Raw genomic sequence first — 27,749 nt, forward strand, 5'->3', positions numbered from 1 at the left:
TCTCATTATCCCCCCTGCGCCCACATGGGTTGAGGGCAGGCTTGAGAGATGGGGTCAGCCATCCATCCACTTGGGTGCTTGTTGCACATTGGCAATGAGTGAGGAGAATGAAAGACGGTATCCTCTATTTACTTTGCATAAAAACATCAGCTTTCACTTTGTCAGACATTTACTTCTTCATGCATTTATTTACCTTTGTCTTTACCTTCACGTTGTCAAGGTGGCAATAGTTATGTTAGGGTTAGCTGTACAGTAAGGGTTGTGGTCAAGAGAGGAGGCAGAGAAGGGGATTTCAGGGGAGTCTCCATCTGTAATGACAAAGGGAATGTTAGAAGAAGTAGAGGTATGAAGAGGTACATGTGACAAAGTGAATGCAGAAGAAGTAAAGACATACACCTGAAAGGGCCTGTCACTTCCCACACATTTATACAATTCGAGGTCTGGATTAATTTAATTTAGCATTTATATAGCGCTAGAAACCCTCAGGCATCTGAGCACTGCTTACTATTACGTGGTCCTCAGAAGGATGAAAGGCTTGGTTGAGCCCTGCCAGGATTCGAACCTGCATCAGCCGGGGTAGGGGAAACATCCGCAGGGTCAGGTACACGCTTGATCAACTCATTTGAGAATCTGGGAAGTGCTGAAATAAATGTCCCCCCCCTCACCCCTTTACCCCCACTCTTGCATGCTGTCAAGTTGTATATTGGTCAGATGAGCTGAAACTACCAGAACAAGGGCATTTGGTCAGGAGATTTTTACCTTTAAACAATTATCCCACCCACAAAATGGATCTGTTTTGATCACTTACTTGTGTATGTGGCAGAAGCAAGTGAAAGAACGGTTTCATGTGTCAGGCCAAAGATGCGGGTCTCTGGGGGAGCGTCTGGGAGAGACTAGAGGCAAGCTGTACCAAGGTAGACTAATACTCACAAATCGCTAACTTTGCAGGTATTCAGTAACCTAATTGTGTACACTCAAGCATAATGTTCATGCACGCATCTCAAACCCCAGTGGATCACATGCACACAGACCCACATGTGTGCCAAAGTGTGGCAAGCTATAGAAAGGAGACCTTTTTTTGCCAAAATATGAATGGCACCGAAAAAAAATTATTTGTCACATAATTAATGTACTTTTTTACCTATGCAAGCTTGGCATATACTTCACACGCAGTATAGTATCTGAATCTAGGGTAAGGGAAATCATATGTGAATAATGTATGGAAATTCCAACTTTCGAATCCAAAAACCTACACTTACTTGGCACGTTGAACTTACTCAGTAAAATAAGCACTGAAATGCAATGGCGTCTGTGCTGATCTTTAATGTATGAGATTTCTTTTCAGCAAAACCTACCAGGTTCCTAATTTAATGTACAGGCTGCAGAACATGAGTCTAGGATTTGGGGACATTGCACATTTGAAGCGTGGTAGAGGAAATGGATCAGACAAATTGCATAATATTGAAACAAATGGCATCATTGCTTTCCTCGACATATTACAAAAATAAACTATAAATCAAAATAAGATTCAATATTTCAGGCAACACATTATTCTAGGGAGCGGTAGTAAACAAGCGTGGACATATTTACTTTAAATGTGGATTAATACTGTTTTTCAACTGAGAATGACCTAATGGGGTGGTTTTGCTTCTTGTGATTGCTGTTAGTAACTCAAACAAGTGCATCTGACTACACTTGTGGCACGGGCAAGTGATATGAGTTAAAGGACATACAGTGAGAGTTCATATGAAGAGAAACATTTCCAGTCATCTGAAGTTCGGAGAAAAACAGGCACAAACAATTTTAATCAGAATTGGACACTGATTATGTGTAGGGGATATTTAATGTTTTGTTCTGTAGGAGTGAACGTGGAGATCATTAGTTGTTGTTGAATAAATCATAAGACGTGTGTTGAAGGAGAAATCCAAGGATGCATATGATTTTATCTTCATCTGTCTAGTCCCAGAAGCTCCAACTTTCTTTGCAAGTACAGAGTCTGTGTACTATTTACTAATAACTCCAATCATAGAGAAAGTTCTCATGTGTAAGAGAAAAAACACCTGAAATCTTTATTTGGACTAAAGATTCATTGTCATTTAAGAACAGGGTACACAATCATACGTATGCATTAAAAGTGAAATAGCATCTATAGAAGAAGAACAGTGTATGCCACCATCCCTCTTTAATATCTATAGCAGGCCTCTGCTTAACCTACTGGACTGCCTGAGTGTCCGTTATACCACCTATGCCGATGGCACCAAGGTGGTCCTAGAGTTGTCTGGCAATTTGCTCAAGATTCTGAGACCTTGAATGGGGTGTATGCCGCCATCCAGTCACGGCTGGTTTCAAACTCCCTTGGGCTCAATGTTGCAAAGACTGAGCTTTTCACTGTGGCTACCAGGCCACGGCTCGGGAAACTGTCTGGACTCAGCCTATAAATGCTTAGAAATTGCTGGCAATAAGATCATGGTGACTAGATGTGTCAAGACCTTGGGTGTCCATTAGGATGCAGAACTGACTATGAAGGCCCAGGTGGCACATACAAGATCATCCTGTGGCTATGTGATTAAGCTCTTGAATTAAATCAGTAATAGATTGATCTTAGCCACGGCGTTAGTAAATTCCAGACTTGATTACTTCAACAACTTTCTAAGCAGAACGTCCCAGGCTAATATCTCTTCCCTTCAAACCACTCAGAAAAGCGCTGTATGAGTGGTTTATGGTTTATCTAAACACGACCATATAACAAATTCAAGAAGAGCCTTACACTGGCTTCCTGTTAAGCACAGGATCTCTCACACACTTCTAGTACTCTCTTACAAGTGCTGGAGCTCCAATGCTCCCCAATATCTCTCTGCTTGCCTGATGATAAATCACCCAACTCAGAATTTGCGCTCTAATGACAACCACAAACTTAAGCAGCCGCCGTTCATGCTGGCCAAATATGGAGGGACTAGTGTCGCTGTTCAGGCACAGAAAGCATAAGTAAAAAAGCTTATATTATCCCATAAAAAAGGCACAATCTCCCCACAAAAACAATGCACATGTGGAGGAGAAAATACATGTTTTCCTTCGGATACAAGTGATGAAACAACTGCACTTAAAATTTGAAGTAGCCCTGCTCAAATGCTCACTGCAATAGAATTGATGCACATTCAGCCTTTTTACCTTAACACCTTTGCCAAATCTGGACAAAGGCTTGAGTATACCAGATCACATAACACATTCAAACAAAAAAATAAAAAGTGACTATATTCATGAATGCACAATTCCTACTCCTTTCTCTGTGTTTACACAGAGATTCGCTCCTGCGATATTTACCTTGTGGACTTGGAATTGTACCTGCTGCGGGAAATATGTGGTGAACGGCAGCAGTGAAATGATCATTCCTTCTCTACTTTGGTGACGTTTACCTGTAACAGCCCCACGATGCCACCGGTCTGTTTGCGTGCTATGCAAATGAAGTAAATAAATAAATAATTATAACCTCACCTCCTGATGCACTAAGGGCTAGTTTTCAGTAACATGTTGATATATCACATAGCTTTTCAGCTGCAAAGTCGATTGTGGAGCTGCTGAAAGATTTTAATTCTCACTGCACAAAGTGAAACTGGGCCTTTTTTCAAAGAATTGAGGATTCCTAAAGTACAGAAGACACCTTCCGTGCAAACATTGCAAGGCCCTTTGTGAGTCCGGCTGATCTTTCAAAAGCATTTAGTGAATCGGTCCCAGTTGTTTGCTTCTTCGATGGGACACTTGAATTTAAAAACCACAGTGCTGGCAGCTATTACATCAGAAATTCACCATTGCTTTTCGTATTTGTTTGAACAGGGGACAAATGTGAACTCACAGAACACACTGTGCTCTTTTCTGAGCTATTTGTTTTAGAGAAACATGTAGGTCCCCTAATTCACATTTCTTGGCGACTGCAGCACCACGAAACATGCACTGGCTGACCCCCTTCAATAAATTAGTTTTTATCACACACCTGCCACCACTGGATTACAGGAAACGCATTTTAATATGACAGTCGCTTGAAGGGCTAATTTGAATGTTTAAAAGTAGAAACATTATTTCCTACGCCTGTTTGAAGTATAGAAATACAAACATGACAGCAGCTGTTCATCTGGCTGTTCGCCAAGCTTATGAGACGTTTCCTGAAATCTTGTGTTATTTATTTATTTAGGGCCCGAGCCATGGAATTATTTGCAGGGGAAATAGGGAACGTGTGCGCCAAACTGCGTGCGAAATCCCATTCGTCCATTCATGCAATCGAATGCACTGGACTTTTCCTAAACTTGCATGAAGTTCGCGCAGCCTCGGTACGTATCTGTGAACAGCCGCCAATCGCTTGGGTGAGACACCACGCAGTGCAGGTGCGTGGCTTATGCAGAGGGCTGGGAAGGGAGCAGAGCACAGAAAATGGGGAAGAACATGTGAAAAAGTGGGCATTCCGAGGGACGGCCCGCAGGCATACCCTCATATGCCCACAATTGCGCCAAACAACGTGTTTTCATGGAACCACCTACGCAGCCTCTCAGCATAGAAATAGCCACGCAAATCCTTCGATCTCAGCGCCACCTGAAGGCAGGCTTAAAGACACTTGCACATAGGAATCGCAGCATCGAGGTGGGATTGCATGTCGGATTTCGGGGTGCATGTGCGCAACCTCGGTTCCGATCTAACTTAAGTATGCGCGTACGCAGTGTAGCGGGATACAGGAATGGTTTATGGGGGTTCGCACAGATTTTCTGAGTTTACCCCGAGTTACGAATTTTCATACGCCTGTGTCGGGGTGCCGGTAACAGTTATGAGGGATCCTGCACAGGGTCCCTGGGATGCAGGCCTGCTTGCTGGGGACCAAAAGAAAAGGAGTCCGACCAATCAGATGGTTCTTGTGCTGTGTGCACACTTTGTAGAAAATAATGCTAATTTTTTTCCGAAAATGTATGTGTATCTAGTTAAATATAACCATTAAGTAAAGGACAACACTTCAATGAGAACAGGTTTTTTTTCTTTTTTTATCTAAAATAAACTTCAACGTGTTTTTTACTGCACACTGTGATGTGAGGTTACATTAGTACCCTGCGGTAGTTATAACAGTACAATATTTCAAAACAGTACATTCAAGTATTTCAACAAAACCAATGGTTATAGTTTGACTTCACAATATCTTTAACACAAATCATTCATTTTCAATAAGAACAAAACAGTCAAAGTCCATTTTTGTGAGATAAACATATGAGTATTTTTTCCTGTGTGTCTCTTGTTATCTCTCTATCACGACGCGTTTTGGGCCTTCTAGCCCTTCATCAGGTATGGACAATTCCCAATTTTCTGAAATTTAAATAAAGAAAATGTTTTCAATCTATTTTTAACTCGTGATTCCCTGATTGAATTTCTATAGTTTGCAGGTAAAATACCACTTCACTAACCTAAGTGTTCTGGCGATGTTATTTGGTTTCTATTCAATCAGTTCTAGTTGACCAGTTTTACACTGTCAACTTTTGTCAAGAGTGTAACCTGAAATTAATAAAGATTGCTGCCATGAGTTTAATCATGGCTAACGGGCTAGAACCGGGATCCGTCGCTAGCCCTTAGCCCTGTGTCCCAGTGCTAAGCCCATTCTTTCAAAAATGCACAACTATTTTAATGTAATAGAAGTAGAGCTCACCTCCTAAGCCGGCTAACACATGCAGCCGTCTCCATAGTAACCTCACAACATTGCCCCAAGCACACGCCAGTTCTGAGAGCGAACACCGGAACGCTGCGGCTTTTAAATTGAAGTATGTGTGCCTGGCATCAATAGTGTTAAGTTTACTTGCATGCATGGCGCTGCTGCTTCGGTAGTGCATCCACCATGTTGAGGCACTCCATGGATGCTGGCTGGAATGAATGGGGGAGTAAGCCCAGGGCAGGTGAACAGGAAATAACCTTGTCTAAATGCTCTTCATGATCTTCCTGATTGGCTGGCTCCCTCCTTGAGTTGGACACAGGGTTCTGTGTCAGATGGCCTCGTCTCTGGCCAATGTGCAACGTTGTACTTTGGCATAGAGGCTGCTCGGGTAAACTGTCCCCAGGAGGCCGCAACAGGTGGGAATGGCCCATATTTGTGTCCATACATTGAACATATGGAAGGGCTAGCAGCATTCTAGATATTTTCATAGATCCCGCTAACATGACCCTCTGCCCGGGCAACATGCAATGCCAACCATTATTAATTTATTTAAAAACGTTTAAAGCGTGCCTATGAAAAGAATGTGCAAATCAATAGTTCAGCGTGTGAGCATCTTGAATCACCACAATTGTCTAGCTACTATTGTTGAAATATGGCACATGTCCCATTGAATTCACTGATTCATACAGTTCATAGAGTCTGGGCAATTTCCTGTTTTGGAATAATGGAAATGGCAAATGTTACATGTAAAGTCAAAAGTGCACTCTGCAGTTTTGGACTCAAGTTTCCAAACATACAAAAGGCTGACATGCCAAAAAGTGTATGCAGACTTTGCTGACTGACACACCGTGCCCAGGATTAGAGCTTGTGGGCCTGACCATGAGTTGGGCGGGAGCCCTTAATTGCGGCAGTAACCCTGATTCTGCTGCATTGACGGGTCCCCCAATCACAAGTGTGCTGTGTTTACCCCAGCTCAGAGCTGGGGGTAAACACGCTAGAAAGATGTCAATTTTTGGTGCAATTCCCGCTGGTGGTATTACCACATGGTGATTGCCCTGAAACTTCCCCATTGGGTCCAATAGACCCAGTGGGGGATGGGGACGAACAGTTAGCACCCAAACCGTGATCCGGCAGTAATACCCCCAGATGGGTGGTTGCTAATGCTAATAAAGTTTGGTATCCCAGGCGGGAAGCCGCCCAACTCGAGATCAGGCCATGTGTCTGCACATTCACCCATGCACAGCACAGAATATGCATAACTCACGAGCAGCACAAACTTGCATCTCACCTCCAGTAAAGCGCTAGAAGTGTGTCCTTCTTTAGCAGCACATCGTGCGCCCACCCGCCCTCCTGCTAGCCCTCCTCCCCTCCCCGCACCCCTGCACTTCAGTGATCTCAATGTCACTAGGCCTAGTAAGATCATTGTTTTTTGTCCCGTGTTTCCCCTCCCTTGCCTTGTCGCACCTTGAAACACTTCTGTATAGGCGTGTTATAAATGCCATATCATATCATATATAAAACACTGCTGGCAGAACAGGATCTTCCTTGTGACCTGATCCACAAGGAGGTGAAATGCAACCCTTCATTAGGAATGTGGTGGGGAAAGAGAAAACAAAATGGCCTCTAGAAAAAATGCTTACTGAGTTCATGGGGAAACATTACACTGGCTGCTTCATAAATCCCACATAACTCTCCCTCTGCAATCCAGTTCCATAGTCGCAGAACAAGCAAAGGGCCTGATTGGCAGAGCGTTTTCCTGTGGCACTGCACCATTATAACATGCTTTTGTGAATCAGGCCCTTAGTGTCAATCCCAACATGAGCTTTTAGAAGTCCAACATACCTAAGGAGGGGGTTTATTGGGGGAGATGAATGCATGCAGGTACCTTTGGGTGTGCTTTATTTCTGTAGGCATTCTGCATGCCTGCAATGTATCACTCACACCATTTCAAACTCAAGTGCGCACTGCACTCCGTAATGCTGGACTCACATTTTAAACATACCGAAGGACAAAACTGGCACAGTGTAGGCAGACTTTGTGAGCAGACACAACTCCCAGGAGTGCAGCTTGCGCCTATGCATTCTACCATGCACACAGGTAAATATACATCTCCAAAAAGCATCCAACACATGCCCCTCTGCTTCACTGGAATGAGAGGCGAGTGCCCCTCCTCATCGGAACATGTATCCAATGATTGTGGCAAAATAGGAACTGCCCAGCCCCCAGCTCCAAAAGTGGATGAAGGAGAACCTTCCGTTGTTATGCAGTGTATAGGGAGAAACAATACTTCTCCAAAAATACAGTTTACTGTATGTATTATTTATTTATTTACAGCGCACATAACCCGTAGGTATCTAGGCGCTAGTTTCATTGTGGAAGCGCAGGCTATTTATATATATTTTTTTTCAAGCGTGGGTCCAGGATCCAAGCCTGTGTTTGCTCAGCGTGGTATTGCTTCCAAGACCCGCACTTTGCCACAGAGCTATCCTCTAGTCCGCAGTGTAGCAGCACTCCTAAGTGACTGCAAATTAATTCTACATATACTTTACTCCAAGTGCAGACTTTTATGTTTCTGCTCTTCTTTTTCAAAGGTATTGTGTTTGAAACATACATTCTAGTTCCCATACAACATGATCAGAACAATAATCACTTGCATTAAAAATACCTCTCTCAGATCTCACCCAGATTTTCCTCCAAAACCATCACAGGCTGAGCTAGAATGTCCAAATGTATACTATTCCATATAAGTATACCTTTTTGAGTTTTCATATTGGCTCAACCAACCAGGAAGCAGTATTCTGAGCAAAGTTACATACAATCGGCTCGGCTGGTAATTGCTGCAAATTCACCCTCCAGTCTGGCTGAGCCAGCAAGAGAGGTTGGTCAGTGCTGCTTCCTTCTCCCTACTGTTCCTCTCCCGTTTCCCACTGGGTATCCCTCGATACTCCTTACCTGCCGCACCACCCCTGCCCTCAGTCTTCGTGAAGCCCACCACCAACTGCACCGTCTGCTGTGGAGCCACTCTCGGCCCACACTGGTGCACAGCTCTTCTTCTTCCTTAGAACACAGACTCCAGCCCCCAACTACCAACCTCCTTTTCATGTTCTATTAATTAATTAATTAGTTAATTAATTAATTCATGTATAAAGCGCTCAAAGCCCAAAGGCAACTAGGCACTAGTGCAAACTAAGAGGATGGTTACAGGTTTGAGGAGCATAGCATCATCGTTACATAGTTACAGATTTACACATTACACAGTAATATTAGCAGAATATTTAAGCATTACAGAATATACATTTATATACACAGGTAAAGCCGTCATTGATCAAGAGCTAAGGGCTACTGGTGTGTAGGGGTTTTTAGATTTTTTCTGAATAACTTTGGGCTATTCACATGACCCTGGTGACTAGCCTCTGCAACCTCGAGGAGAGGGACACATGTTGGTTTGATAGCCATAGTACTCCTTAATGGCCCTCGCTTCACAGAGGACCATGAAGCTGGCATTCCAGGTACCTCATCACTGTAAGTCCTTCCCCATGTGGACAGCAAGGATAAAGTCTGATTCCACTCACTCTACCAAATTCTTTTGAATTTCAGCAATTATATTTCTTTATTTACTGGCTTTATGGATGTGAAACCTACGGTCTATGACCGAACATGTTCTCTGCTAACACCTGAGGACCTTTATTGACACTTATTAATGAAAATAACCTCCACCCCCAATCCGTTTTGGAATGCATCACTCAATCAATTAACATAATTATTTGCCATGGCTCATGGAAATGGGGCTCCTTAGGGGGCTGACTGGTGGACTCACTGTACTCAGTTTAGCAAAGGTGAGTTTTGATTATTCTCAAAAGGCAAAGCTTGGGACCTAACCCATAGACCTTTCATCAGCTGATTGGATCTTTTATTATAGGCCAAGTCTTCGGTTATTCAATGCAATGTCCATTCTTTGAACCGCTTCCAGTTCACTAAAATCCTTTTTTATTTGTGATGCTTAAAACTGAAATATTGTCTTATTATCACTGTTATTCAACATGATTGGCTTTCAGGTGGGTTGTGAATTTGCCATTCTATTGTTTCAATGGTTGTTCTTTTGGATATTTTCCAGCCCATTGGATCATTCTGACGACATAGAATCCTTACAATTCTATTCCAAGTTTGAATCAGGAAACCTTCGGAAAGTTATTCAAGTGCGCCCGTAAGTATGTCTCTAAAAGTCAAGGCCATTTCATTACAATAAGGAAAGTTATGACCATGGTTCTCAAAGTAAGAAAACGCGTTGTAGAGTAGAGATGGCTGCTACCAAGATTACGCAACTACTTTATGACTTATGAATTAGAAACCTAAGATGTGTTCTTTGATTTTGGAATCACTGTAGTTTATAGATGGTCATTTACCTGTATATGTGACTACGAGTGGCTTCTGCTCATTTCATCCCTGAGTAAAGCCCATTGGCAGAGAGCATGAATAGAAGTGGGTGGCGATCGAGCGTTGTAAAACTGTGTGCTATGTCCTTTCATCATAAGGCATTTCTACTCCTGCATTTTAAAAGTGTATAAAACAACGAGAAAGTTCATTGAATTGTTTTTTGGGAGTGCGGCCCCCAAACCGCCCCTTAAAATTCAATGAACTTTTTTGTTACTAGATATATGTTTCAAATGCAGGCGTAAAAATGCCTGATGATGAAAGGACGTAGTACCGTAAAACTGAATGGGGAATTTATGTTTGTACTCTATACATATATAAGTCTCTTGTAACCAGGACTAATGTCTGGCAGAGGGACTCCCAGTACCCCCCTTGTTAATTTGCATATTTAAGTAACTTTGGGTCTCACCCTAAATTACTAGGGGAATCCAGACGTGGACCCCTTGCTCACTATTCTTATAGAGGCACAGCTCCACCCTACTGATGAGGTCCAACCAGACCGAAACACGTGTCTGGGGTTGCTGTTGGTACTCTTGTTCAGAGGAGAATGGCCTAGCATTTCGGTGCTGGACTGCCACTGGGCAGGACAAAGACTGATATGTGTGGGATATTTCTTCTCTGTGAAAGATAGTGAGCTAAAGACTCTGGGTAAGTCTCTCATAACCAGGACTAATGTCTGTCAGAGGGACTCCCAAGACCCCCCCTTGTTAATTTGCATACTCTATACATTACATATGTAATGCATAGCTACATAGGGTTAGACATGCCTATGCCTGGACATTGCAGTCCTTAGATTCCTACCAGATTGAGGACTTCCATAAAATATGTATGTTTGTATTTATGTATGCATGTATGTATGTATGTATTGGATTTATAAAGTAATAAAGTAGCTAGGAATAAACTGAACACTGTACATAGGGTATACACCCAGAGGTTTGCAGTTAGGGTGCTGGAGTAGCTAAGACAGCAGGTATGGATGGGAGATCAAGGGTGTGAAGAACTCTTGAGGGGGAGAAGTAGGTTTCAGCAGGTGGTGGACTGGAAACCAAAAGAGGCCCTGGAAATAATGTTCAAAGTACCCCGTTATTACACGTTTTCAGCAAGCCAACCCTTTTCCTATGAAATAAAATAGGGGATCACGCAAAAGAGGCCCATGGTGCAGAGCTTACTGTAAAGACTCCAGAGTTCCCTGTAGACCAGTCCACCCCTGGAAGGAGAGCAATCATTGAATAGCAAGATATTCTTTGAAGTATAGGGCCTTCAGGATCCTCCTTGAAGTGTGAAATGGGGGGGGGGGGCGTGTTTCTTTCAGAGGCAGGCTCCATAGACAGGAAATGCCTGTTTCCTGTGGTTGCCCCTTTCATTTCTGTGTTTAGCATCAAGTGCTGTGGTTGCTTCTGGTGATATGTTTACCTCTAGAGATAGTGAGTTCACAGCCATGTATAATGGTGTTTCGATTGTGACTGCTTTGTAGGTACTGCAAGCTGCCTTAAGCATGATGAGGGTAGCCAGGGCAGCTCTTGGAGGGTGGGATGATGTAGTAGAATTTTCTTGTTATTAGATATTCTTCTGCATGCTGGACAGCATTCAGAAGGACCAAGATGGCATCTGGGACACCCGAGAGTAGAGAATTGCCACTATCTTGGTAGGAGATGATCAGGGCCTAGACAATTGCTTTGAAATTCAGAGTTGAGATACAATGCATCCCTAAGTGGTGAAACACAAGATGAGACAATGCGGTTTGGGTCTTCTTTGTGTTTTGTTTTTTGAATACGAAGTTACAGTCAATAATAAAGCCCACAGATTTCCCAGAGTGTGAAAATTGAGATATGAATCTGTCAATCTTTTTGTCCTTCAGTCAAAGAGGGTATGTTAGAGAGGGCTAGTTGGCCTGGTGTTCTGGGATGAGAGTGAGTTTCTTCAGCAAGGGGCCTTGGTCCAATTTTCCAATGAGAAGGTTCCATGCATGAGGGATGCTTTGATGACAATGAGAATTGATTGAGAGTTGTTGTGAGTGCTACACCATTTATGACCTTCAGAATGGAGGATGAGGTGATGGGTTTCACAATGGCTACAAGAGTGTTGGTCAGGTCTTCAGGAGTAATTGTCCTGAATTTGGTTTATCTTGATATGTTGTGACTGGTACGGATGGAACGTCTGTGGTGAGTTTAGATTTGGCAATGTATTGTCTTGTCTGTAATTTTGGTGAAAAGATTGTTGATGGCATTGCATTTGTCAGGGAATTGTGGTATTGAAGGTGCTTACACGGGTTTGATGCAATGCTTTATGGCTTGGATGATGTCTCTGCTATTAGTGCATGCATCCACAATGGTTAATGTCTAGTAATTTGCTTTGGGACTGGATATGAGTGTACTGCATGGTGAACAAAGGGTTCTCAGAATGATGAAATCTCCATATTGGTAGGATTTTCCACAGCACCTTCTTGTGTGAGGATGGCCCTTTAATTAGTTCTGGTGTATACCAAGGTACAGTGATCTTATGGTTGTTCTGTTGAAATGTCAGGGTTGCATTGTTATTGATGGACACAGTTAGGGTATGGTTGAATATGCTGATGTAGACATTGACATTCTCAGAGAGGTCTGATGCAGAAGACATTCAATGGCTGGAGTTATGGTGAATTCTGCGATGAACATGCTATCTTTGTTTATTGATTGTTTCTCTCATGGGTCGCTTAATGTCAATTGCGCCAAGAGGTTTGATTACAGTTCGTCTTAGTGGCTTGGCTTTCAGGCATGTTGTGGTTCTTGAGAGAGATTTTCTTTATGTAATTGGTCAATGCTTTTGTGATAGGTTTGTGTGAAGTTTTCCGGAAAAACTACTTTGGCTTGAAGTGGTGGAATTCAGCAATCTGATCAAGATTGCGTAGTGAACTAGAAGGTGGGGAGTCTGACAATGCCTGAACAATGCCCTGTTATCGTAAACTATTAAAGACCTTCTGGGGTAGTTGCATCCCAGAGTCAATGGCTGACTTCAGTTTTGCATCAGTGGTGTAAATGTTGCATTTCCCCATAAAATCAGAGGAAACTTTTGTATGATTCTGGTATGTTCTGCTCTGATCACCTTATCCACTTTAGAGAGTAGCCTCAATTGTTTCAGTCAGAAAATATAGCCACAGGCCAACATATTATAATTACAATTCATCTTCATTCATTCACTGACAAAGACTTCTTAAAACATCATTAAAACACCCTACTTGTGTAATCACTGAGATAGTTCCTTTTCTTCAGATAAGAACATTCACATGCACAGTAGATAAAGCCCATGTATGAACATTTTATTTTTGAATTTTAAAATACACATTTTATTAAAAGTCAATTGGCCTCATTATGAGGTTGGAGGTAGCCTTGACGGTGAAACTGGCAAGGCTACCTCCAAACTTGCAACCAGGTCTGGCACTCGCGAATGGGCGATTACCGGGGTATACCGGCCCCGCCGGACCCGGTAATTGCCCTTTCGCGGGTACCAGAACCGGTACATCCCCATTCGCATTGAGGCCTGGCGGGCTGACAGGCACCCATGAGCACAGCTCATAATATGGTGGTACGGTAGCAACGGTGCCAGTAGCGCTACTGGCCCCATTGTTACCTTAACACCATACATGGCCCAATGATTGGTTTGGGTATGCCTGACCGAATGAAATGTGATAGTGGAAAACTGATCGTAAATCAATTTGGTTGATGCCCAATGTAAACGCATATGTGTTTTTTTTTATTTTTGTCCCCGCCTCCAATTTTGAGGAAGCGGGGGACACTCCCACACCCCCAATATTGCTAAATACCACCCCTCGATAGCCGGGGACATCCCTGCAGCCCCCGCTCTCCAGGGTTGGTATTTGCCAATACATGCAGTCAAATTGGCCCAAATGCCAATGAACCCATATCAAATTCGACCAAATTGGTCATTCAGTCAGTTTGCCAGGGTCAGATAGGCTAATATCTCTAAGCATGAACTTCAAATTAAAACGTTGCTATTTACATAGTATTACAATTTCTAATATCCTATAGATAGTTTCATGAACGCATAGTAAAGCATACATTTGCTTGCAACATTATTCAGTAAATATAGGTGAATACTTAAAGGTAATGTACAACTACATACTCACTTTGCAAATGTATTTAACTGAAACCTCTCACCTTTATCTCAAGAACATCCACAAATAAATACTTGCACCTAGAAATAGAAACCCTTTGTTACAATTCCATGAAAACCTCAACGTGTCTACAAAATACAGTCAGCACAACTATAGTTTACTAAACATACTCTCTGTGAAACATGTAAAGTCCATTAAGAAACTAAGGTCCTCATTACACGGTAGGCGGTAAGGGTTTACCGGTACCGGTAAGGGCACCGGTACCGGTAAACCCTTACCGCCTTGCTATGAGTTCCCTTTGCAGGACCCGACCTTAACTGCTGGTTTTACCAGCCGTTAAAGTAGGGTGCCGCAAAGGGACCTATGTGCTAATTACGGTACCGCAATTTGCGGTACCGTAATTACCACCTTCCCCATTCCCATTATGCCCTATGGGAGCAAAAATGGGAATGGGGAAGGGCCTTGGTGAATGGGGAATTACCGGCCCCACTCACCTTGGAGTAGGCCGGTAATTCCGCCATCCACCAAGGCGGATAGGTTAAAATACCGGCGGCAACCATGACGCTAATAGCGCCATGGTTACCGCACAACGTGTAATGAGGCCCAAAGTATTTTGTAGAAACTGCTATCTAATAGGGAATTCCATGATAAAAACAACAACGTCTTGTCTCAAAAAACAGTTAATCAATAAGCCTGGGCAACTAAATTCAGCAGAACCCTGAATTAACCGAATGTTCACGGTATAAGTGTGATTGGGGATCGGGGGAAATCTCAAGCGACCTGGGTGACATATTTGGGTAAACCTTGTGATAGTTCATGCTGATGAGCTGTTGCTGTAAACATTGGGTTGAAGAGGTCAGCAAACACGATATACAGTTAATTGACTAGGTCCGCAGTACAGAACATGCTCTGTTTTGGATGCTCAAAGAAAGCAACATGTCTAAATTGGATTGGATTTTTCTTTACTATAGAAAAAAAAAGTTTGCTTACAGCTGGCAAAACAATTATCTTTAAAAAAAAAGAATTTGTGCAAAATATGTGAAAGGCAATGTTCATAAAAATGTGCAGAGGATGTAGTTTCTATTCACATTACTTTGAAAAATGCATATTCAGAAAGTTGACATGCACATTTACAGGAGGCTGTGCTTCAGCACAACTGATGCGCTTGCCAGTCCACTTGCATCCATCAATGTTGGGCACATGTATGATGTTTGATGGACCGTATGATGAATTGTGACAGCTGCAGTGACAGCCAAGTCTCTGCAGTGCAGGGGCCCCATTTAAGGAATGCACCCCTGTACCAAAGCTATAATGATCATAAATAGGCCATGATGGTAGCAGTATAAACTCTAATAATGAAGCAATCCCCGAGTTAAGGCATCGTGCATGGCACTACTTATGATCATTGCAGCCACATCTAATTTGATATCACACATATGTCAGCTCCTGGGAGCCAAGCTGAGCTGTGAAAGGTGATGCATATTCGTACCAGGAGCCTGAATGCCCAAGCCCCCGCTTTGATCTCTTTGTGACAGCATGCAATACCCTCCACAAAGGACAGTCACATGGTAGGCATCTGCCCTGGGCCAAGGAATAAAAGGAGCACACCCATTCAAAGGGAGTAGTCTCACACCAAGGTGCTGCATATCTAAAGGGATTTGATTCTATTGAGAACGGAGGTGGCGGGATTTGTGTAGCCAGAGGGAGGTCTGTACAGGTTAAGGAACTTCTGTCATGTTGTTTCTTTCTCTTTGCCTCTCTTTCTCTTTCATGTTCTCTCCAATTCCTGTAGCACAAAGCACATATGGTGTGATGTCAGAAGGGCACAATCTACTCACTTCAAGGGCACGGATTTGAACACTAAAGTAGGAAAGCTTTAGTCCAATCTCCTCGGGGTTTTTACCTTTAAAAGAAGGGGTCTTACACCACATCTTTGAATCATCGTTTGGGTTGCAATCCTGAAAGAAGATTTCAATGAGCCCTGTTGGGAGAGCAGTCCTTTCCAGTGTCCTCCAGTTGCAAGGCAAAGGCAGGAGTTCCAAGGCAGAGGTGATCTATGTCCCCTAACCATCGCCAGTCACCATTGGGGTGAACCTGCCGGTGAAAAATGAGACCTGCCTCTTTGCAGCCAAAGCGGTACCCGTAACCTCACCATCTTGAAGGACCCCTGCAGTTGTGCGCCAGCCTCCCCATGTTTAGCAGCCCAAGGACGCAGATCCGTTATAGTTCCTGAGTCCCTGGAGTGGAACTCACAGCAACCTGAGAAGTGACCTGCTGCTAAGGCAAGACCTGTCTCTCAGCAAGCCAGAGCCGTAGCCAGGACCTCACCATGTTGAAGAACCCTTACAGTTGTGTGTCAGTCTCCCCCGTGTTTGCGAGCATAAACGACAACTCATCTTGTCACTGACCCCCTGGATTGGGACACACAGTACCCTGAGAGACAAGACAGCTGGGATTCTAGGGTTTTTCACCATTGAACTGCTTGGAGCTGCGTTTCAAGAACCGTTTCACACATCATTTGAACTAACAGGACCCTCTGCTGCGGGATTTTGTACCCTTCCGATCTTTGCAACATCGCCAAGAAGTCAGGTTTGGTTATACCAGACCACTAAGAACTGCACAAAGATACTATTGACTGATATCTTCCCCTGTGGACCATCTTTGGTCCTTAGCGGCTGGCTAGGTCATTTTAATCCCTTTTGCACCCACAAGAAATATCCTTGTTGAACAGTGCGGTCTTTTTACTGCCTTTGTATCTCCTGTTGGGTGTCCTGACCCACGTTTGGACTATTATGCTGCAACATTTGGTGCTGTGGGCTTAGAAAATCCAAGATGGCCGAAAAAGCCCACATTGCACCAGAATCCAGGAAAACCGTGCAGTTTTGGCGCACACCAAAAATGTTCGCCTGACCTGCCACCCACCAGTGCGAGTGTGATTGGCCAGGAGTGCCATGGGTGAAATGTGTGCCAAAGGAAAAACAGCAGTGCCGGTTGGCTCAAAAAGCACTTTGAATTCACCTTTGTTTCTCTGAAATGCAAGCTAAAAATGCCTATTTTAAACATTGCAAGATATTCAAAAATCTCAATGAACACCAGCAGACATTTGGCAGAATATAGTCTTGTGTGCATACAAAATCTGGAAAGATGAAGAGCCCTAAACAATGTTTATAACAAAACTGGCTGAGCTGTGGATGTCAGCAGCCTAAGTTAAATTGGACTGAAAGACACGAAAATCTAAATGTTTAAAATAAAGGGGTGACCTACTGTTGAGTGTCACATAGTTTGCATAGTTTTGAACTTAGAATCAGCATTCTAGCTGCATGTTTAAAAATTGTAAGTTTGTTTTGAATGAAGAAAAACTGGGAACAAAAGTGACATTTGGCTGAAGCCAGGCTTGAAGAGAGTGAATTCTGCCCGGCAACTACCCCCGACAGGAGTTGAAACTTGCTCAGCCACTCTTCCCAGGCCTGGCTGCATTCTGCTGCCCCCACCAAAGGGAGATGACACCTCTCTGATTGGATTAGGGGAGGAGCAGCTGGGGACTGCAAGAAACTGAACAATGAGCCTTCCTTGGCTCAGGAAAATGTTAAATTAGGGGGGGTTGCAAATGGCTTCTCTTGAGAGAAACGGGGAGGGGCAGTGCCTCTGTAAGCAACTTGAGTTGGAGGAAGTGGACAAACCAGAAATTCCACCATGTGCTTTGGGAAACCACACCCCTCTGGGCCAGAGCATCATTTAAAAAAAGATGGATAATTCATAGTACGGACTTGTCAAAATTATATAATTAATATCATTATTCTTGTGATTTTTCTGTGCACATTTTAAGAGGTGTTAGAACTCTGTACCATGTTCTGAGGCAAAACCCCATGAATTATGGAGATTGCAGACACGGGGTTCACGCTAGAAAAATGAAAATTTACTGGAATATGTGTAGAAAGGCAGTGTACATCTGTGTCATTTTTGGTAAAAATCCAATATTGGTAAACCAACCAAAAAGCGCAAAATGTTGTCATTTCTTAATCCAAGCTCTTAGAAACATCAGATTTGGAACAGAAACTACCGTATGTGATATATGATGTGTATATGTAATGTCAACCACTTGTGTATCTGGGAAATGTGTTTAGTTATGAAAATGATTTTCTAAGGTAAAAGCAAAGGGGAATGTTCTTTCTGTATGCCATAAAGATGACACCTGATGACTCACTGCTCCCTTCTCAAATCAGGTCAAAGAGAAATCCTTGACCTATCAAATCATGAGTGGGGTGGGCACAGAAAAGTAGCATCCATACCCATTTTCAAAAGACATAAAAAGAGCCACTGGAAGCCAGACACGGAGATTCATTTTCCAACCTTCAACTGAATTCCTGCTCAGCACTCTGACGGAGAACTCCAGAATGCAGAACTCCAGAGATCCAGAACTTCACTCCAGAACTTAAAGCAGAGAGGCCTGGACCACCAGCTAAATCCTTTTTCAGCAGGCCTTCAGAATCCAGCAATCCAACCAAACTATTCTACAGCCGGGCGAGCTGTTGGATTCTTGCCTAGAACTTTTGCCAGAACCGGTAGCAGACCCAGAAAGCAGTGAGGTATCCAGAGAGACCAGACCAGATCGCTGTGAGCAGAACCAGGGATCCAGACCAAACCAGTAGAGCAGAGCTGACCCAGATAGCTGTGACTTCAGAACCAACCGCCTGGAGTCCAGTCCCAACCTGACCAGACCCTGACGGCCTATTTCAAATTCATAGTGTGAGTACCCAGCTAGAACTGTGCAGAACCCATCTCTTAGCTTAAAATAATCTGATTCAAAACATTTGAACCTGTCCAGAACTGCATCATAGGAATCGTGTTCCCTTCTCCGATCTTAAACCTGTAAAAGTGTCATTTTGCCATTTTAAATCATTATTTAATATCTGAAAATCTACCTTCACGAAATCGTCCGTATCTCTTAAACCGTTTGTGCTAGAAGCAAGATTTAACTTCCTTTTTAAAGCTAAGATTCTAGGCTTTCCAACGAACCCAGAACCAACTTATTCATTATACTTTTTCCATAATCGCGCTCGGCACACTCGGAAAAAGTGCCACGATTTGCGATTTGGCTCAAATTTCTTCACTTGTCAAAATAGCAGCTTCTTGCTTTCCTTTGCTGAAATTTGTTTGCAACCTGACAATCATTCATAGAGCATTGCTAAAGTGATCCTAAACTAATTTAAAGTAGCTATCACCCACCCTGAATCTCTTATAGGGAATTAAAAACCATTTTTAGCATATTTTACTTCATTGCCACCACATTTAAAAGGATTTTGCCTGTGTTTTAAAATCATCCCTGTGTTCTAAGCTTGCTAGGGGGGAACTGAACTACATTTGATTGTATTCCTGAGAACTGTGTGCTCTCCCTTCCATCCTCTATTGCATAGGGGGGGAGTGAATTGCCACCAGGGGAAAAGTGAACATAGTATCTCTTGTGAAACCCTACCAGTTATTTCTATACTGCATTCTTTCCATCATTGTTTTTCCTTGAAACCATAAAAGCATTCTCAGTTACCTTTTCCTCCCTATACTAACTCTTAAGTAATTAAATCGGTGTGCTGGTGTAACATCACCCAGTGTTGATCACTGTCATATTCTTAAGTGTGATATCAAATATTAATTTATTATAAAAGTGTAATATATATATTGTTTAATTTTTCCAATAAATCTTTTAAATTGCAAAACAAACCTACTTCTTGGCTCAGTGAGGTCAGGGGGATTCAAAGAGAGGGGCATTATATAAGGGTTTATTATCCAGAGTATAACTTGTCATAAAAATATATAAATAAGGGCTTCCCTTGGGCGTCCCAGACGAGGCACTGACTTAGTAGGATTGCTGAATTGAAGTCATTTAACACTCCTGTGCTGCATCTTTGCTATCTTTGCATATTCTATGTTCTTTCTACAGGGCTGGGCTTTTTAATTATGTTCTAGTTAGTTACTTTTGTACATGATGTGTTTTATTAAAGTATATATTTTTATAGAACCTTGATTGGACATTTCTCATACTTTGCTATTTCTGTTGCAACTGAACTGAACCACATTCACACCCCCTCCAGAAGAATAGCCTTCCCTCGGCCCACGTTACCACAAAATGTCAAGGAGGTATATCTCTCAACTCTGCATGTTTTACAGTTACGATTGTGTGGCTCTTGGTTTGTAGAAGTGCGAGAGGTGAGTGAGTGTTTTAGCCTCTACTAATCCTTGTTCTCCTGCAGGGCAGAAGTCAATTTATCACATTGGTTGGCAGCAGTTTCGATTTGGAACATATTGTGCCTACTTCCTTGTTAGCCAAATAAGAGTGTACATTTAATGTTAGTTTCACTACCAAGAGATATTTTTTAAGTGCTACAATGGAACTTGACATGAGCTCTGCAGTGACCTTATCAGCAGGGGAACTGCTGTAACACTGTCAAGTAAGGAAACTCCCCAGCATCATTAAGGTGAAGAAAGACAAACTGTTGAGGATTTTGAGGAATCCAGAGGAGGAGAGTATTCCCAGGACACAAGTAGCAGTGCTGATCCTCCAGCTCAAGTTCCCATTTCTCTTCAGGGTGTGGAAGTAGATGGGGAGAGTGACAGTGTTAGCGCTTTTGACCATTCTGCTCAGAGAGCAGGTAGTATATTCTCTCAGGGGTCTCAGAGGTCTCGTTGGTTCCAATTGTCCCAATCCACAATCAGGTCTCATCATTCTGTAAGGTCACATGCTTCAGCTAGGTCTCGGAGGAACAACACTGGAGAAGACCTAGAGGAAAGGAGATACCTTCTAAGAGAAAGGAGAGTGGCTTTAGAGGAACAGAAACAGAGGGATGAGAGAATGAAAAGGAGAGATTTTGTGCTACTACACAAAAAGGAACTAGAGAACCAGAAGAGTGCTTCCAGTGGGGAAGGGATTACATCTGGCGGTGAAACCCAAGGGAAGTCTAGGTCCACATCCACAAGGACTTAGTTCCTCCTTATGAGATGGGGAAGGACACAAATGATTGATTTGAGGGACTGGAGCTCACCTTCCACATGCAGAATGTGGAAGAAGAGCTGTGGGGTGAAGCCCTAATGAGTCGTCTACTGACAGCTGCCACTTATGTAATAATTCAGTTGGCTCCTGAGGCGATACCCATTTATAAGAAATTGTAGCCCGCTGTCCACAGGAAGCTCTGCAAAACCCCTCCGAACAGTACATCAGGAGCATCAGAGAGCTAAAAAAGAAAGCAGATCTACGCTTTGAGGCATTTGCGCATCAATCTCTAAAATATCTGAATGGATGGGTTATACCAGCATTTAGTGAACAAGAATATCACAAACCCTAGGGAGCTTGCCAAGGATGCTGATGAGCATGTGAGTACTTGAGTCCAGAAAAAGACCCAGGCTATTTCATCTAAGTCAGATTGCAAGTCAGATGACAAGTGAAATGATGACAACACAAGGAGGGAAAGGACAGAGATTCTCATCCTTCCTCGAAGAAATTCACTCCAAAAACATGAAGGGAAATCCCAGTCCCATGGTTTGTCAGCTCCCACAGAAAAGAAGAGTGAGGGCCTCTCTAGCACTGAGGCTCCTACACCCTCAACACCTAGAGGTTGTTTTCTGTGAGGGGATATGTTGCATGGCAAGCAGTTGTAACTGTCGGACTCCTGGAAGAGGAGGCCATAATTAATGTGGGGATCTTAGCAGATGAAGCCCCACTAAGTTAGTGAGTGTCTGAAAATGACCTCATTCTGGGTGGGAACTTTACCTGGTCCTTTGGGTTCCATGTGATAATATCCCCGCAAAAATATCGCCATACAAAAATTATGCCATATTTTTGCGGCAATATTACCTCATGGAAGCTGCGGGGGACACCCCCGCAACCCCTATATATTTGTAAATGGAGCTGGGGACACCCCCGCAAGCCCCCCACCTATTTACCCCATAAATTATCCCCACCAAAAATATCGCCTATGGCCGTTCCCAACGACCATATGTACGGCAATATTTTTGATGGGGATAATATTACCTGATACCGTCCTTTGAGAGGGCTCCAGTTCCCGCCAATACTCAAATATTTCAGGGCAGTGTGTCCATAAATGGGGAGATGTCTCACGCGTTGCATGATATTGCTGAGAGTATCATAGTTGTCAGGTGACAATGTTAGAAGGAAGGCCCATACATTTCAAAACAGAAACAACTTTTAAGAGCATTTGGTGGTCTGACTTACTGTACCTTGGCAGCGCTCGAGCTTAGTTGGAGGGGTAACACTTCCCTGCTCTGTGTTGCAGTCAAGAACACCATTCCAGTAGGGTGTTTGTTCGGAAATTACCTCAGTGACCCAAACATAGTCAAGGCAGAACTTAGAGCGCAAGCTCGAAGAGCAGCACCGGAGGAAGTGCTTGAGGGCCAAGGCCCTGAGGTTTCCTCGGCTGGAGAGTGTGAGAGAACAGTCTCACTGGTAGCTCTCTGTCCAGGCCTAAAGTCCTGTGAGGATCCTTCTCTCGTGAGAGAAGACTCAGCGGCCTCTGAGGTGACTATGGAGTTAGCACAAGATTCAGTGATCTCAAGGTTGCCTACAGGCATCAAGGAGATACCTGAGATGACAGACAAAGAAGATTCAGACCTGAAGGGCCTGCCAGAGCTGAAGAAGTTGTCTTCAGCTGGAGGCCCACGTCAGGTTAACTTTTGCCAGGAACAGAGGGACACTACCACTCTGGTGAGTCTGTTGAGTTGGACAGAGGTCCATGTATAGGGTGGAGGTCCAGAACCACTCCTAAAAGAGGAACAGGAACAGAGCGAAGGCCCTGGACTGTTCCAAAACCAGGAACCATGGCAAGTACATAGACAAGAATTCCAAGAATTCTGGGGCAAGACACATCATCCAGGAGTTGGTTGTTCACCCAGGCCCCATGAGTTTCCTACCAGACTTGGTTTTTGGCAAAACTGCTGGGCCCTAAGTTGTGGCTGGGACATCTGACAGCTTCTAATATCATTTCTGAAATCCCTGTGTGGATTCAGAGATGGAAACGTTGCCCTCAGTCCCGTCCTGTCTATGTACTGACAGAACAGGAGAGTCACACCAGACCACTTTAAATCCACTATTTGTGGTTGGTTGGTTGTATGAGAGGAAAAGTAACTTCTCTCAGGTGGCATACCCCAAGATGTCATAACTGACAGGGCATTGGGGCACCTCTCTACTGAGAGATAAAATTGACAATCTGCCTATGTCTGGACATCAACATGTTAGTGCAGATGCCATTCAGCTACTATCTTGCCTTGAGGAGGAACCTGACCCTTAGAAGAGCTGTGGGGTGTGTGTGATGAATTGCCATCTGGCAAGGATGTGAAAGCCCTGGCTTTTTTATTTTTATTAAATAATAAAATAATGTGCAGAATTCCATCTCTGAAAGGGCAATCTGCTGATTGGATTACCCTTCCATAAACTCCATGCCAAAAGCACAGTTTGTACCTGTGTCCTGCTGCATCAGTATCCTGAATTACAGCGCCTGCTCTACTAGTGGCACAGGGCAGGTTCAGAGGTCCCTGCTGCCCATTTGGCAGATGCAGTGACAGCCAAGTCTCTGCAGTGCAGGGGTGGATTTAATATGTGCACCGTGTACAAAGACTAGGTGGATCATAAATAGCCTGAGGGAGGATAAACTCTAATAATAAAGCTATGCTTGATCTAATGCTTAGTGTATGGCACTACTTATGATCATTGGAGACACCTCCAATTTGATATCACACATGTGTCAGCTGACGTGTATGACAAGCTCAGCTGTGGAAGATAATGTGTATTTGTACCAGTCCAGGAACCTGAAATGTAATTGTAATTGTTTATTTGTACAGCACTTATACATAAGTGCAGTGCTTCTAAGCGCTTCAAGGCGGGAAGGGAACAAGGGAATACAGTTGTCATTCTTAGACTTGAAGATTCTGAATGATCTAACAACAAAAGCTAGCATACTAGGCCAGAGGCATATCTACTAGTAAGTACTTGACAAATAAAAGGAGAAAAAGGGGGAGAGGCATACAAAAATAATAAACTACAGTACTGGCCTGGCAACATTTCAGAGTGATTGGTAGTTGGTCATCCAATGCACCTATGCATGAGAATTTCCTGCACGACCAGGCTAGGGAGGGGAGACAGAGGGATGACCGGACAGACAGACCTGAAAGGCCTAGAACATTCAAGGTCAAGGTTGTGCAAGTGCACAGAAATGGACGTGTGAGGGAGGTGGAGGGGGACAAGGGTGCCCAGTTCAGCACGGAACTAGTTAAGTGCAGAGTGGTTGCCCCTATCACAGAGCATAATGCAGTAGTGTCAAGCAGAGTGCAGAGGCCCAGAGGCAAGTGCAGGACTGGCGGTGGAGCCTGGGACCTGTGGAACTCTGGAGGTGCACTAGGCGCCCAGTCAGTTAGCTGTTCAGGCTGGGGAAGAGAAGGAAGGAAGGAGGGAAAGAAGCAACGAGAAAGGAGGATAGCAGGGGAGAGGGAGAGAGAAAGAGGAAGATACGAGGTAGGACTTGAGGAGTTTCCAGAACTTAAGGAGGCCCGGCTCAAATGAAGAGAGGTAGGTAGGCTGCTCCAGAGCGAGGCACTTGGAGAGGATAAGGATCTACCCCCAAATCTTTGTTTGGAGAAACGGCTCACCCGCAGAGAGTTGAAGGAGGCCAAGCAGAGTCCTCTAGAAGGAGAGTATTTGGGAAGAGAGCGTCGTAGATAGTAAGGGCCTCAGACCCAGAAAGCCTTCTGGACTATGAAGAGGGAAATTAACTTGATGCTTGCAGCCACACTGAGCCAGTGGAGTGATTTCCGTGACAGAGAGATGCAGACTGTGGGCTTGAGGACAAGGATAAGTCTTGTGGTTCTGTTCTGAATAAGTTGAAGAGGTCAGAGAGTAGAAGTAGGAAGATTGAGAAAGAGACTCTTGTAGTAGTCCAGTCTGGAGAGGACCAGGGCTCTGGAGACAGTGAGCCTCTGGGGGAAGGTGAGAAAAGGTAGAATACCTCTGAGGATGTGCAGCTGGTAGTGAGACTTTTTGGACATGTTTGAGGTATGAGAAGAGAAGGAGGGAGTAGGGTTGAAGATGACCCCTACATTTTTTGCCTCACTGCTGGGTGGGGGCGCAGGGCCATGGGATGCCGGCCAGAGTGAGAATGGGAAAGTGCATGCAGCGGTCCAAATGAGGATGATCATTGTCTTGCTGGCATTAAGGGAGAGACTGTTTGCAGCACACCAGGACTGAATTGCGTACAGACAGTCAGGAATGAGTGATGAGGCGGAAGAGTCAGAGGGTAGCCTGAAGGAGAGCTGTGTGTCATCCGCATAGCACTGAAAGTTGGAGGTGAAAGCAGAGCTCTGGTGGGCCAAAGGGGCCATATAGTCATTGAAGAGCCAGGGGGATAGATTAGATCCCTTGGGGACACCACAAGTAGAGAGAGTATTAGCAGAGAGAAAAGACCCATATTCCACCTGGGAAGGACGGTCAGAGAGAAAGGAGGCAAGCCATGCCAAGGCCTGATCTGTGATGCCTTTGGTATCACAGAGGTGGGTGATCAGGATGTTGTGGTTTACTTATCAAAAACAGAGGAGAGGTCAAGTAGAATGAGGACAGAGGGAGAGTCAACGGTTGAGAGCAGGTCTTCCCGGGTGTTCAGAGGAGCAGTTTACGTGCCTCTGGATTCCCTAAAGCCAGACTGAAGAGCTAAATAGCACGACTCACTGTGCCATTTCTTGACGCCCAGGCACCACTGCTATTTTCATGTGGGCCTGGGCATCTTCGCAAAGCATGATAGAGCTTTCCCTGTAATTCACCTGTTTGTAATGGAAACAGGCGGATTGCAGAATCTCAGCAGCATTTTCATTAAATAACGAGGTAATTGTTATTTAACGAAAATGCTGGCAAGATGAAAACAAAAAAGTACGCCCTCTTTAGGTGTGCAGATGGTGAAAGGTGGGTCCTGCACTGCATGTGTTTATCTTTGTTTGCAGAAGAGTGCATACTGCCATCCATAGTAGAACCATTGATGGCAGTATGCACTCTTCTGCTAACAAAGATGCAGTGCAAGACCCACCTGTCACCATCTGCACACCCAAACAGCTGTGTGCTTCCTGTGGCACTCCTCCTGAACGACACCAATTTGGTACCGTACTTCGGCACCAATTTCAGGCAGTTCCAAAATTGGAGGAGTGCCACAAGAATACCCATGCGAAAGGAGAGATAACGAAAGTGCCGGTTGCTAGGTCGGTTTTCAGCCCATCCTAGAAACCAGCACCTATATTCCGAAAATGGCGCATTCAGTCCGACTTCGGAAGAATGCGCCACCTTCAGAATACGTGTTTATTACCAAAAATGTCATTAACACTTTTTAGGACATTTTCGGTAATTAACACCCACTTGAGAATCAGGCCCTGATTCAGTGTGGAGAGTAAGCTGAGAGATAGCCAACTTCTCCAGGAGTTTACCCAGGAAAGGAGTGATGGAGATTGGGCGATATTTTACCGGAATAGAAGGGTCGGCAGAGGGTTATTTGAGCAGAGGGTGCACAAGAGAGTGCTTGAGGTGAGTGGGGAAAACTCCAGTGGCGAATGACAGGTTTCAGAGGTCTGCCAAGGCAGGAGCTAGAGAGACGATGTTGCCCTTGATGGTTTTGGAGGGACAACGGTCCACTGATTTGGTAGAGGCTTTCATAGACCGGACTTGCCTAGAAATCTCCTCAGGTGTGACAGGGGAGATAGAGGAGAGAAGAGGGGGGGAGTGTTAGGGGCGGCCTGTGGGGGGGGCAGGAGATGATGGTGTATGAGTGGGTGTGGAGGAGAGGGAGGACAGGCTGTCCTGTGTTTTGGCTGTGAAGTCTGCAGCAAGGGCCCCACAAAGGCCTGGGTGGGAGCAATAGAGGAGGAGGCTGCAGTAGGTTTGGCCAGCTCCTTACAGACTTTGAAAAGTTTGGCCATGTTTTTGGATGCCACGAAGATGCAGGCTTGGAAATTGTCTCTTTTCTTGCGGTGGATGCAATCTATATTGCAGAAGGCGGCAGGCAAGCTTGTCAGAGGGTGCACCTGAAGATCCCCATTTCCTTTCCGCTTCGCTGCACTGGCGTTTTAGGTCAGCCAGATCAGAGTTGTACCAAGAGTTGCACATTTTGGAAGGGTTCAGTCGGACCCTCATGACAGGGGCAAGGAGGTCCAGAGTATTGAAGATGGAGAAGTGTAAGTTAGAGAGGGCTGTATCAGGGTTCGAGTCAGCCACAAGAGTGGGAAGACGGGAGTAGGCAGAGGCAGCCACTGATGCTTTTTTCATGGGTCGGAAGACCTTGTAGGTGGGAGGGTGTTCCAGTGCTAAAGGAGAAGAGAGCTTCAAGTGAGAGGAGAGAAGAGAGTGATCAGTCCATGAGAGTGAGTTAGTGAGAGGGATTGAGTGAGGGATGTCTGTGGAGATGAGAGCATCCAAGGTGTGGCAGCGGTGTGTGTCGGACCAGAGGGTAGAATGGAAAGAGAGAGCGAGTCACATAGGTTGCGGAAAGCTCCTGAAGA

General features: G+C 44.2%; 1 protein-coding gene across 1 annotated transcript in view; it reads left to right on the top strand.

The window, feature by feature from the left end:
- AGBL1 (AGBL carboxypeptidase 1) overlaps positions 1 to 27,749 on the top strand; it is a 3,520,373-nt gene that overhangs the window by 1,160,972 nt on the left and 2,331,652 nt on the right. The window contains exon 13 of the mRNA XM_069624284.1: positions 9,792 to 9,881. Coding sequence (XP_069480385.1) covers positions 9,792 to 9,881 — 90 coding nt within the window. The remainder of the gene's footprint in view (positions 1 to 9,791; positions 9,882 to 27,749) is intronic.

Source organism: Ambystoma mexicanum, chromosome 11 (genome assembly GCF_040938575.1).
Source record: "Ambystoma mexicanum isolate Mex_15411 chromosome 11, UKY_AmexF1_1, whole genome shotgun sequence".
NCBI classification, from domain to species: Eukaryota; Metazoa; Chordata; class Amphibia; order Caudata; family Ambystomatidae; genus Ambystoma; species Ambystoma mexicanum.